The 14,333-nt window shown below is 39.4% G+C and overlaps 1 protein-coding gene across 5 annotated transcripts in view; it reads right to left on the reverse strand.

Moving 5' to 3' along the window:
- mast2 (microtubule associated serine/threonine kinase 2) overlaps positions 1-14,333 on the reverse strand; it is a 169,870-nt gene that overhangs the window by 87,234 nt on the left and 68,303 nt on the right. Inside the window, exon 1 of one of the 5 annotated variants that reach the window (XM_024278303.2) lies at positions 9,526-10,795. The exons of the other annotated variants lie outside the window; for them this stretch is intronic. Within the exon in view, the coding sequence (XP_024134071.1) occupies positions 9,526-9,564 (39 nt within the window). The 5' untranslated portion in view covers positions 9,565-10,795. Of the gene's footprint in view, positions 1-9,525; positions 10,796-14,333 lie in introns of those variants that run through there. 5 annotated transcript variants of the gene reach the window in all.

Genomic DNA, 14,333 nt, shown 5'->3' on the forward strand with positions numbered 1-14,333 from the left:
ACAATGACTCATCGATTTCAATTTACATTCCAAGTAGTGGGGATGTTGTTGTGGCAGTAATTAAACCATTCAGACATAAACTTACATTCTAGCTTTTATACAAGGCTTTCTGTCTCCAATTTGCAAGGATGTGAACAAAAAAGCTTGATGAAGGTCACCATGGAAACGTATGACTGGTTCTGTTAACCGTACCTTGCAGATCCCTGAAGCACTCATGTTGCTCTCCTTGATGATATTCTCTCTTAAACCGTACCAGCTGACTGAGCGCCTACAGCCCGGAGACGTCCGGTTTTGACCTGCGTCCTCACCAGCCTGCACCATCCCCAAACCCGGGCACGCAACACCACAGGCGCTCCTGCAGGACTGCGGCCCAGTCCCACCAGAAAACTTTTAATGCCTCCTAATCCAAAAAGAAGATTTGCCTGTTTTTTTCTGTTTTATTGGCTGGACTCTGTTGTGTAGCTGCAGTTTTCTCCCAAAAGCAACTTTGTTGAGGCATTGATCAGAAGACATTTGAATCGTATAGTTTGAAAGATTCACCATCAAAACAGAGGATTGGAGCAGCACAAACTCTGAAACCTCAGGGTTATCAATATTTTACAAGGCTGAGAAAGCGAGGGCGGTCTGCTCAGTCAACTGTGGCCAGAGGAGGAGAAAAAGGAAAGAACAGCATCTCTCCGTCATGTGGAGAACCACTGGCCTCCGCAGGGCGCCATTATATCTCGCAACCAACAGTGTGTATGATTAAAAGAGAGCAGGCGGGGAAAAAGATCAATAGGAGGAAGCAAAAGTCAGAGGGAATATTAATGAGGCTAATGAGCAGGAGGAGGAAACAAAAATAAAGAAGAGCTGAGCAGGAAGAAAAAAACAGGTGAAGGTTGGACATATTAGGCAGCCCTGCAGGCAGCGGGGTGCGTCACAGTGATTTATAGGACTTATTAAAGCTCTGTACAACACACAAAGAGGGGCACAACGTTCTTAGTAGCTTTCTGGCATATATGAAGTCATTGTAAGAGAAGCACAATCTCTAAATTCTCTGCACTCATAAAGCACTTCTTTCACCTCAATTAGCTTCAACAAAACACTTCAGTTGGTGCTTCCTGTGCTTCGAATTCCAAACACAACAGTGTGTTTACATGCACAAAAGCAATCTGCTTCATGAGAGGAATACAGAGATATGATATAGAGATACGTGCAGGTATGAAATCTACAACTTCCACACCTAAAAGAATCATAAACTTAACAAAATGTGTGCCATTCCGAGTGTGTCAATCAATTTTCATTGACTGTAGTAGAGAACTGGACTGAGTGAGTGTGATGTCACCCATAGATAATGGCTTACTTCCAGCTCCAATTAAATAAAAATCAATTCAGTTGACAATTGTTTTTTGCCATAAAGATGCTGCAATGTGGCCCTGCAGCAGACTGGCGACCTGTCCAGGGTGGACCCCGCCTTCGCCCATCAGCAGCCGGGTCAGGCTCCGGCACCCCCACGACCCCGAAAGGGACAAAGCGGTCAAGAAAATGAATGAATGAATGAATGCTGCCATGTTGGAGCCAGACGGCGCTGGAAAGCAGTGACTGGTTCAAATCGGTCTGAGTCAACGTTTCAATGGTAACCACCCTGGTCAACCAGGAGTGAGCTTGTTGAAGGGGGCACGCCCCCAACCACTTTAAAGCAGGCTTTGGAGAATCTGTCAATCTATAGTTGAAAGTGAGGGCCAGTGGGCACCAGCTACTTTTATTGAGGGATCTGATTGTCAGTTTATAACTTGAATAACTTGTACCAAAGAAAAAATATCATTTAAAAAACAGGATTATCAGGATTTTTTTTTAAGTAGTTTGGCAAGAATGGTTATTCTGACATATAATGGTTTATCTGACAATGTAATAAATGAGTAAGGGCTGTTGATTTTTTAATAGAAGCTTAAGGGATTTTTTTTTTTTTTTTTTTGAACCAGCGGGTACTTCCTGTTTAAAACGGGAGGGGTCACGAAGTCTATTTTCTATAAACATTTAATGATCGATACTAAGGCCCAATCAGAATTCTTCCCTCTCCCAATCCTAACATTTTGCCCGTCAAAACAAATGGAAAAGTAGTGTCTCCAAATTCAGATGTCACTTTTGCTTGATGACTTCACCAATAGTCGCCAGTCAGCTAGCATTAGCGCAGAGCATCTAGCGCTCAAATATACAAAACAGTGGTTTTATAACTTTATAAAGTCACCTAAGTCATTACTCACTTACGTTTACAAATTGTAATGAAGGGCTTTGTATCTCCCCGCTTGGAGGTTGGGATGTTAAAAAAATATATTTTGGACACCACTCTCACTACAAATGCCTCTTCAAATGGAGGGGTAGGGAGAAGGGGTAGGGAGAAGGAAGAATTTGGATTGGGCCTAAGATACCTAACATATTTAAATTTTACATCAAAGTGAAATTCTACCTTTATAAGTAACAAAAAAATTTAAAAGTTAACTGTAAAATGTAAATATAAATATTACATAAGTATTTTTATTAATACTGCAAATTATTGCTACAGAGGTTAGTAAATGGGGTGTCTTTTCTGCATTTAAAAAGAAAAATACAAAAGTAAAGGGAAAAAAACTTGTTCAATAAAAACATGTTCAATACCCAAACTTTGTGATGTGAAGTGGCTCCGAAACCAAAGGTAACTACATTTCTGAATGAGAACAGAACACACCAATCTCATAACCATTCAATTTTCCCAGAATAAATGAAGTAGTGTTTATCAGAGAAGTTGACCCAACACCACCACTGCGAGAGCAACTAAATCAAGCTGAGCTGACAGAGATTTTTTCCACTAATGACAGTTCAAACATGCAGCAGAGAAACAAACACGCCAACAAACAAGCAAATAAGTCGGAATCTGACGCCACAAACCAAAGTCACATTAGGCCTTTGCTTCAACAAGAATGCAGATCAAATGTGAATCTAATTGAGATTAGATTTTCTCCATCAGTGTGACTAAAACATGTTGACTCAGTAAATATATCTCCTGAAATGGATTTACAGACGGTTCATTCAAGTGTTGCAGTGGCAAGATAATGAAGGAGTTTCAGGGAACATCTTTCTTGGTGGAGTTCTTAGAACTGGCTTGTTCAAGGCTGCATGCATAACCATGAACTATGATGATCAAATAGCTTTCACTCTAAAATCAGGTACACTAGACACTCCTCAGTCACACTTTTGTGATTCTGGGAAGCAAATGTATGTTTGTGATGCTGAAAGGGAGCCCCTTCATATTGTCAGAACCCTCAAACCATAGTTTTAAAAGAGACACTGAACAGAAATGGTCCTCGATCAGAAAACGTCAGTCTGACGCCAGTTTGGAATGGTGGCAGACGGCTCCCCATAGGAGCAGGCTGCATGGAACCAGACAGACAGGCTGATGTCAGCCTGGATTCTGCAGGAACAGACAGGCTTTTGTTTCAGGGGAAAAGAAAAGCAATGGCTGCTGTTGAAGCTCTGAATGGCAGCTCTAATCCTGATCCTCACACATGCTGACACTGCTGCGCGGGCCCAGCGGAGCGGTGACGACGCATGAAAATTCATCTGCGTGTGCATGAAGAAGACAGAAGAACTAAAGGATTAAAAACATTGTTCAGAGTTAAATATAGATGTACTGTCTATAAACTGCACCCTGATTGTGTCAATCAGCAGTTTTGAGCTTTTTTTGTCACTTATTTCTATTTTTTAAAAGAAAACATGGCTTTGGTTGCATTAAAATGACAACAAAACATTAAAATAAATAATAATTGAGTTAAAATAAAAGTGATATAACTTTTAAAGTGCAAAACAACTGTTGTCTGGTGAAGAGACTTTTTCTTTATTTTGAAAAGGCTAAGAAATGTTTAAAAAAACTACAAATGAAAACGAATATATAACTTTATTATGAAAATTTGCTACAGTAAATAAAGGTGGTTATCAACACTTGAACATATACATGTATGAGATTCACTTCTGTAGATGACCTGTGGTTTCTCAATCCCCCACGAGGTGCTCGTTTGTTTCTGGAGTGGGTGAATCTAGGACAAAGTGGGGCTAAAGATCTTGCTCAAGGGCATAACCACGTGTACATTGTCAAGGCTAATCAGACAGTGGGTGGTGACAGAATTATTAATTAGTAAGCGGTGAGCTAGTGTGTTTGGAAAGAAAAAGAGCAGATAATTGCTTTGCTAATTACAAAGTTCTATTAGACTGTTCTGCGATGACATGAGGTCTGAAACAAAGACGACGGAAAAGCAGCACAGATGCTGAGCGGATCTGATGTTTGTCTGGTTTTGTATGTACAATGTTATATTAGAGGACAGCAGGCTGACAGCTATTTATAGGCAGATGCTAAGTAACAATAAAGCATTTGACAGGTTCTTTAACACTCTGAAGCTACAGCTAAACAAAGAGAAGGCCGATGTATCAGACATGCTAACGTGTCGCTCTAGTGTGAGTGGACTGTTGAGGTCAAGGGACAAGTCTCACAGCTTTGGAACATTACAGAAATGTGAAAAAGAACTAAATATTCTAACAGAAATGTTTTTTTCATTTATTTGTTCTATATAATAAAATAATAAATATAGTGTAACAGGTTACACTATAACAGATGTTGCCAGCGACACTTAAAAGTACACAGTTTGACCTATCGTTACTTTTCGACTGTTCGACGTGAATGCGTAAGAACTTTAGTACTGTTCAGTGTCGCAAATCACCACATGGCTGCTTTTATTCACTTACATTAATTGCATAAACGGTTGAAGAGTTATGATATAGTATGTAAACAATAAAGCTAAACCTCCAGTGTTAAGGGTTAAAAATCAGTGTATTATAAAACATGTTATGTGTAATATAGAGAGAGATCTTTCTTGAGATCCCTGAAATCAGTCTCATGACATGTAACGGTATAGATAGCTGGGAAATAATGCAAAAAATAAAAAAGCTTGATTGACGCTAAACACTAAAATATTTCCCAATACTAGCTAAAAGATAAGAGAAGGTAGAAATTAAGTGTCATGAATCTTTTTTTTTTACTTCAAGTTACAGAAGGACGCTCGTGAAACATATTTAAAAAGTACCATTTAGTAAAATTATAGATTATAATTATAGATTATTATTTACACGTGTTGCAAACAAAAAGGCATCCAATCACAAGCTTGCTTCTCCCAAGTCAGGTCAATTACAATTAGCTGAAAGTGTAAAAAACAACAAGAGATGTGTGTTTTGTGCACTACTTTTGTAGGGGTAGGATTATAGAAATTCACTTCCTTCTACTCCTTTTCAAACAATCAATCAAACTACTTGACTTTGGTTAATAATCACTTTATTTAATACTGTACATCAACTTTGACTTAAGTGTGTTTGTGTTTGTTTGTTTTTTAATCAACACATTTAATTATTTCTGTACTGACTTTAATTTATGTTTGAAATAAATTAGATCATTCAATGTCAAATGAACACTAAATATCTACATTGTACAAATGTAGGTAAAGGAATAGGACTGTATCGTATCCCCACAGGGTTAGTTGAATCTAATTTCCTCTTTTAAAAACCATCTCAAGACGTATTCAGACAGGCTTTAAGTTACCTTTTGCCTCTTACTGCCTTATACTTGCTTTAACTCTTGTTGTATCTTACCTAATATGGTGTATTTGTTCATTTGATTGAATGTGTATTAGGCTTTGTGAAGCACTTTGTGTTTTTTTTACCTGTAAAAGGTGCTATATTAATACATGTCTTCTTCTTTTAGGCATCAATTCACAGATCACGTATTGAGATGCATGTTGAAATGTATTAGAGGGAAAATACACACCCCTACGACTAACCTTTTGTATTGAGCTGTTCAATTTTTAATTGAACATCTAAAGTACTTTAATAGTTCCGGTTGAGGCATAAAGTTTTTCACAGAAACCCGGGTTTAACCTGCTTTGACCAGACGCTGCCACTCTTCTTCATCTGTTTCCCTCACTTCTTTGATTACACAAAACCTGCCTTCAGGACAGATCACATCCTGCAAATAAACCATCACAAGGCCACAAATAGAAAACAACAACCCTCTTCAGTCAAACAGGATAAACCAGAACACTTCCTGATCTCTATCTGGTTGACCTTTCATCGTGACCTCCCACCCCTGTCCCTCTGCTCTGTGTTTGCTCTCTAAACACCTCCGCCTCCTCTCTGCGCAGTGTGTCAGACACCTGATAGAGTGCCAGCCCCTGACCTCGTCCTCTGACCTCTATAAAAACACACAATCATTATTGCCCAAAAACACTAAAGGACTTTTATAAAGCTACTCCTGGAATAAACAACTATTTAAAATTAAGTAATTTGTTATGAGAACATAAAGTATTTTGAAATTGTAGTTACAAAACTATTAAATATGTTGCCAGGTGACTCAAAAAACGTAACATTGTATAAACTGTTACACATTAGCCCTGTCAGAAGCATCAGCCGTGTTATACTAATTGCAATAGCTGTAGCTCCAAAACTTGTACGCAACACATTATAAAAAAAAAACAAAAAAAAAAAAACAGACTGATATCCCTAAAACAACCATTACTGTAACTACGCAACCTCCCAATCTTGTTAGTAAAACATGAAAAATATACAATGTGGCACGATACACGTTAGCGTATTAGCATATAAATACCTCTAAAACCTAACCCTGTTTGCAGCACAAAAAAAAGAAAAAGGCTAGAACAAACTAAAAACAAACTAAAACAAACATTTCTGTGACTGAACTAACTCTAAACCTTGTTAGTAACACACAAAAACCCACAATCTGATACCACTACATGTTAGCGAATTAGCATATCTATAATACCTCTAAAACCCAACAATGCTTGCAAAATGAAAATAAAAAACAGACTAAAAACAAACAAAAAAAAAACACTACTGTGGCTAATATAACTTTAAACCTTGTTAGTAAAATGTAAAAACACACGATATACATGTTAGCCGCATGTAGCGGTGTTCACCTATATGTTTACATTTTTTGTCTCAACTCAATTAAAACTATCTTACAAACCTTATCCAAAGTAATTGTCTGTATATGTCAGAGAATAAGTCACGTTGCTTCCTGAAAACATTCCTAAAACCCAGAGGGTGAAATCTACCAACTATGATGATGCAATTAGACTTTTTTTCAATTACATCCTTCAAACACTCTTAATTGGCTCCACAATTGGAGAGATTCTGAGTCTGTGCAGATTTTTCTGTTTGCTTCAGATGGACAGTTGTGTTTTTCATCTGTCCAGCCAACTGCATCTGTGGCCAACTGTGGGTGTTGAGCCACAAAAAGAGATTTACAAGCATAATGAGAGAACATTACCGCAAACAAACCCACAGCTCGCAGACAGGACAGCTGTTGGCAGACAAATGAGCAATTGTCAACCTGTTTCTGCCCTTTTCCTACAAGAAAACAGCATGCCCAAAAAAAACAAGTCACAACTAAATATCATTGTCATTTCACGATGGCACTAATAAAAAAATCACAAGATATTAGCCAAACAATGAAGTGTTAACACGGCAAACATGAAAAAGTAATGAAATCAATTGACATTTTTTGGTTTCTTTCTACATTAGTCAGCATTAGTCCTTGATGTTTTCAATGTTGATTTGTATAAAAAAAAAAATGATGAAACTCTACTTGATCTATCACATCCCCCTCCCCTAATGAGGTAATAGCTCATATCTCAATCCACAAGGAGGTAAAAGCACAATTTCCGAAAAGACAGACAAATAAACCTCATCATTTATTAGAGTTGAGGTTATCTTTTCTTTGACCAATGTTCATCCTTCAATTTTCTGCCCATGGCTCCTTTTCTTCGTTTTATAATCTACTGGCACTAAAGCGCAGGTGTTAAAGGGTAAAGAAACCAAATCAAGATGGCCAAGGTGGGAAGTTACCGCTCTGAACTTACAGAATACTCCAAACCATGTAAATCAAACATTTGGAGCAAGTTTGGCAATTTTACCAACATTTAATCACACAGTTGCATCACTGAGATCAAATTTTGCATCACTCTCTCATAAAAATCCAGCACTGTTGTGTTCTTTTAGTAGCAGCATGTTTACAATCTAAATCTAAATCCGATGAGAAGTTAATAAAAGAAAAGTACTGAGTAGCATGAGTCTTTGTGAAAAAAGGTGAGTCATATCTCACTGTTTGGAGGGTTTTTGTGTTGTTTTTTTCACACATACAGCCTAGTAAAACACAGAACCTTCTCTGCTTTTTTTACACACTAAAACAAAACTGTCTTGGCAATAAAAAGGGGCACTAAAAATGTGGAACTTGAACATATCCAGGTCATCTGGCTGTGCACAGTGTCCTCAAACAAGGCCTACTTCCTCTGCACACAAATCTATTTAAACACTATAAATACCCGATGCAGAACACTGTGCTTCCACGCTCAGCGCGCAGGTTTCTGTACCCTGAAGAGATGGAGGTAATGCAGGGCCGCCTGATAAAACCGACTCCAACGTGCAAGCCTCTCAGGAAGATGGGGAGGAGGTGGATGGTGCTGGAGGTGGGGGATGCTGACTCAACATCTCTAGAGTGTTTCCATCAACACCGCCTGCTGAAGTCTGAGGCTGTACAGTGTTCAAAAACAACTGCAATGGATCCTGCTCGGATGTAGTAATATTACTGAGCTAGTTTAAAAGGCAAAAAGATTCAAACTGAACATTGAAAGAATTCTTATTCTAAATGTGTATTCTATAGTGCGCATTTTGTCCATGGTGTTCACATTGGAACGTCGCTACCTGATACTAGCACATGTCCCCCGCCTACAATTGGACTAAAATTGGTGTGAAATGTTAAAGTGCTGCAAATCTCATATATCTTGCTCCAGGTTTTTTCTTTCAGAGCTCTGTTTCGATTTAGGAAAGACTTGGTGTCATATGACTCTGGCCGCAATTATTCATTTCTTCTCCATGATCAATTTTCAAATGGTTGGGTCCCTGATTGGTCAAAGTTTGAACTGGTTTAACTTTCAATTCGCGGCCAATGGCTATGCTTTGTGAAACTTGTGTAACTACGTGAGAATGTGAGAGTTTTGAACGGAGAAGCCCAAAATGCATATATACTTTTCATTAAAGCGGCCGTTGAACACACGTTGATGAGGGTGATGTGAACGTAGCTTTAAAGCTGAAAATGATTTTAAAGTCCTTTTTGTCTTATTTAGCTTTAAACTGAAGTTATGCTGCTGAGGTTGCAGGCTACAAGAGAGGAAAGTGTCCCAGATTAGATGCTACAAGACACCGCTCCAGCACCCTGAATGCATCACCTGGTTTCTGCTCAGCAGACTGCAGCGTCATTTACTGATTACCAGCAGAAAGAAATCAGATACATCTGCCTGTAGGGAGACGTGGGGAGAGCTCTTCTAAACTGATGGAAAAATGATATGTTTGGCGAGGGCGAATGAAAGTATGTTAGAGCCCAGAGAGCACAAAAACTCATAAAAACAAAAACTACTTCCTACATTTGAGCCCTGCAAAAGAAGATGCTTTTACCTGTAGCCCTCTGCGCCGCAGAATACTGGAGTCATCCATGGCAACACGTGAGCTCAGGTATCTTTTCTTGTCTGCTGTTTGTTTACAAACCTACAAAAGCTCAGGCACTTTCTGTTTCAAGTCTATCCACATGGGAGAAGCTACATCACAGCTTCCTCTTCTGTCTTTGTCCATCAGCTGTCAGACACTAAAGCGATCTCCCTCTTGACAGATTGTTCTCTGCTCTTGTTTCAACGCTGTAAAGGAGTTTTTCCTTTGAGGATTTCTGTGCAGGCTTCAGTTCAGTGAGTGGCTTTCCTGGTGGAAATCTTACAGTTGAAGTTTTGACTTCACACTATCACTCTTGTTTCCATTCTTCCTCTTGTCGTACAGCTTGTGGAAACGCGAAAAGCCTCATTCTCTGTGGTCAGAGGACGGTTCGGTACCGGAGCTTGGCCTGCGTTTGCGGCTCCTTCAATTATGCGTCCGCTTTTCTCCTTCTTTCTTGTTTGTGCATCTGCCATGCCTTAAGGCACAGGTTCAGACTCCACTCATTCTATTATTCATAGTCAGCTTGCATGGAGATTAATAATGACAATGGGGCCTCAGGGGCTGGATAGAGAGAAACACTAACGGAAGGCAAAAGGTAAACAGCAGCAGCTTGGTGAAAGCAGAATTGAGATGTCTGAAGAAAGCTCATCTGGAGAGTCGGATTCTTTATGGGGAGTTTACATGTGCCTGTGAGGAGGCAACAATGAAGAAACTTTGTTCAGCAGAGTAAGATAACACTCATTTTGGAACAACAGGAACCCCAAAAAAGCAGCCTGCCTGCGCCCGAGGCTGCAGGGCTCGGAGGACGACGAGATTCAAGATGCTGTTTGTGGACTAGCAACCGTCTACCGCACCAGAAGGCACCTTGCATCCATCTCCATGCCAACGGGCCAGACCTGATTCCATCTGCCAGCAGGAGCTCCGGTCCTCCTACACGCACAAACACATGAGAGCCAACCTCACATGCAGCCCCGTCGCCGGTCATCTTTCCATTCTTTCACACGCCGTCTCCTGCATTTTCCAGTCTCTGGTGTTACCCCGATAGGCTGAGGGAGGGAGGGAGATCCAGCACAGCTGAGAGCAGCGACGAGGAGGGAGTGAAGACGGCGCTCTTCTCCTTCCCACAGCTGCGGAGAAACTGCGAGAAAATCCCTTGCTTCTCCCTGCTCTTGGAATCTGCCTCAGTTGTTGCTTTTTCTTCGCTGGCTCAGATGTGTCAGTCTGTTCTCACATGCTCTGGCTCCTCCCCCTTTCTTTCATCACACGCTCTTCCTCTCACTCTCTCTTCCTCTCTCTCCACAGATTCCACCAATCAGGCGCGAGCAGGCGAGAGACGGCTCGCAATGAATGGGAGAAGAAGACCACCCCACCTCCCCCTCCCGTTTCCCCTCTCCCCCCTTTCCCTCCCCAACCACAAAGCAGTGCCGACACACAATGTGTGGTTGCTGCGTTCGAACTTTCTAATGGATGAATTAATCATGCGGAGATCAGAGGCTTTGGTTGATTAATTATTCAAGCAGATGGATTTGAGCGGAGCTGCTTCCTCCTGATGACTGTCAAAGTTTGAGAACACTTGAGCGTAAAGCAGGAGAGTTTCAGCAGCAGGGAAGAGAGCAATCATTACCACTTAAAAATGAAAAATTAAAACCACAGGTAAGAAAAAACTAGTATGTGTGTTAAGAGTGTTTTACTTCATAGTTTCTATGATATTAAGGTTTATAAAGAGAATTATATAAAAGGATAATACTCTAAAAGCCTTCAGAATTAAAGCTTAAAATAAAGTAAGCTGTGAACTTCTTTATAAGAGAAAAACATCAAAGACTCATTCTGATCATCTTTTGAGCTTTTGTAAAAGCATTTTTAGTGGTCTTTTAACCCTGAGCCAGTGACGCTTAAACACAACATTTTTAACGAGACGCTTTTTTTTATCTGCCCCAGATTCATAACAATTTAAATCAACAAAACACTCAGAAAAGCAAATGATTTCTTAATTTTCTCTATATATGTCCTCCATCAAAAAAATGCCAAAAGAACACGTTAAAAGCAACAAAAACACAATTTTCTGAACCTTTCTGAACTGAACCTTTCCTTTGAAATATTGAAGCTATAGGGAATATTTACATTTTTGGTCCAAACACATACCTGATCACAGTCAGAGAATGAAAAATGTAAATTCCTAAACATGAATCAAAAATGAAGGGATTATTAGTGTGTGTTTGCGGTTAGCGTCATTTTGCAATCTGTTTGTCAACCTGTTAGCTAAAGACGGCTGAGACGTAAAATCGCCTTGATTCAGTAAGAAGTTGATCAGTCGTTTTTAACGCCTAAAACTCCCCCGCAACAAACAGACCGAGAAGCAGCAAGCACGAGCGAGGGCTGACGGATGAAAAGATAGACGGATGGTTTGCTGTCTGGTCTCCTCCTACGCTTTTTCAGAAATGTACTGATGACTCACAAAGTTGTGAGATAAGATATCTGATGAGGATGAACGGACAGTTTGGAAGTTGAGCAGAAAGTTGGAGACTGAAGCGACATAACCAATGAGTTCAGAGCAGCTCCTCTACTGTCTGTGGTTGTGGGAAGGAGCCAACCGGCTTCTGGTTGGAGCCCCTGCATTAATGAGAGCAGAGGTCAAAAAGGCCTCAAAGAGGAATGTTCACACGGGCACAAAGAGGCTGACCCACACCAGCTCACTGAATAGATGCCGTCTGACCGCCTGCTTCGAAAATCCAGAACACTGAACAAGCTGCTACTGCTGTGTGTGTTTGTTTGAATTATGAAGTCCTGAATGCAGTGATGAGGTTGCAGCCCTCTTTTTGAAATATTTCCATTTTCTACTGGACATCGACAACAATTCTCCTGAAGTGCCACACAGATTTGCTTTGAACATTTTCTTCACTATCAGCTCACTCACTAAACTTGTTTGATTTTTTTCAGTTGAATTTCCTCATATCTAAACACACTAAAATCCCATGTTCTTATCAGTAGCTTATTTTTATATTGTATTTTTATTCAAATGTGCAATTTTGGAATGTGTAACATTTTAGATGAAGTCTCCCTGCTTCATTCCAATTCTAAATAGATCCATTAACGTCTTTATTTTTTTCATATTGCTCGCTACTTTTTTTTTTTTGCTACGCTAATGTTAGCTTGGGCTTGTGAGTGGCTGTAAGCTAGCGGGAGAGTGTAAACAAAGGAATGCTGGGATATCAACATAGGGTTACTTCTTCACTAACCATCTTGCCCACAACCCAGAGGCGAATTTCTATTGCCGTTTCTGCTGGAGAAAGTATGTCCTAAAAAACACACAAGTATTTTGATTTCTGCTAAAAAATAGATAAATAGACAAAAACATAGTTGGAGTGAGACTTTAAGTAAAGGACATTATATAGAATTTTGAATCGTCAAAAAGAAGCTTCTGATCTATAATTTCTTTTAGATATCAGACAAAGATTCTTGTTTTGTCATTTCTCATATACGTTTTTGGGGGCTTGAAGTTTGTTTTAAACCTGGTGTTGGTTCCTCCCAGATTATAAAGTGTACGACAGGGAAAGTAGGTCAGATGGAGGATGAATGATGGACAGATGATGAAAGCAGGACTGTGTTTTCTTCGGCTCCAAACACAACTAATTAAAGCAAAAGCTCGGTGGTGCTCGGCTCCGTCTCTGCTGTACTGAAGGTTAATTAAAGTGGTGGCCTCTTTGTCAATGAAAAAGAACTGCTAAGAACAGCGTTTTTCCTTCACTTGTCTTTCCAGACCTCCTCACACGTCTGCTGCTGAGGGGAGAACCACTTTTAGCAATCAGGGTCAAGCTCTCAGTGAGCCAGATACCTAACCTGCAAGGCTCTGGGCTGACAGGAGGGAGATAAGTGCAGCTGCTGAAATAAAACTCTGGAAGGTTTCTGTTTTTTCCGGATTAATTGCCCTCCTATGTTTTGTCATTGTTTATAACTTAAACCTAAAAATGAGGAATACCTCATTACTGAGCAGCAGTTTCACGCCACATAAAAGGAGATGGACACTTGATTGAGGTGCTTCATTGACGGGTGGGTGAAGCTGGATGGACTTAAGCACAGATTACAGGAAATAAAAACACATCAAATGACAGTTTTTACAACTACATTTTCTGTCCTACAGTTAAGAGTTTATGACTCCCAGAAATGTCATAATTTACTACAGCTTTGAAACTTAATCATAAATGTGGGCTCCGATATGTTGTGCTATTAACATTGTGGTTCTTCCATATTTGTTTGTCTTTGAGTAGAAGTTTTAGAGACAAATCTACTGTATAATATAATTTAAAGGGTTGTTAAGAAAAATAACAAGGAAAACATCAAAGATAAAGTCCACAAGATAATGTGTTTTCTTGTTCAAAATATTTCTTAAAATGTATTTTAAGTTTGAGGTAGGGATGGGCTGATATCATTTTTTCTGGCAATAACGATAACCAACTGCCAATATTTGCCAATGGTGGTATATAAGTGTCTATAATAACACTAGGCTTAGATTTACTTTTGTTTTTTATTATAAGAAATGCACAATGTTTCATTTACTTTACAATCCCATCATACTTGACCTTCTTAACATATACAGAAAGGGATCTCATGACAACAAGTATCACTTTAAAGATTAGAAAATACATCTGAAAATTCACTAATTTTTAGATGTAACTTTAAATCATAAGCTGTCTATTGCCAGAGATGTATTAGGAACAACATGTATCCCTCTCAAATATAACATATACATGAAAACAGTCAGAACAATTACTATGACTGTA

Source organism: Oryzias melastigma, linkage group LG4 (assembly GCF_002922805.2).
Source record: "Oryzias melastigma strain HK-1 linkage group LG4, ASM292280v2, whole genome shotgun sequence".
NCBI lineage: Eukaryota > Metazoa > Chordata > Actinopteri > Beloniformes > Adrianichthyidae > Oryzias > Oryzias melastigma.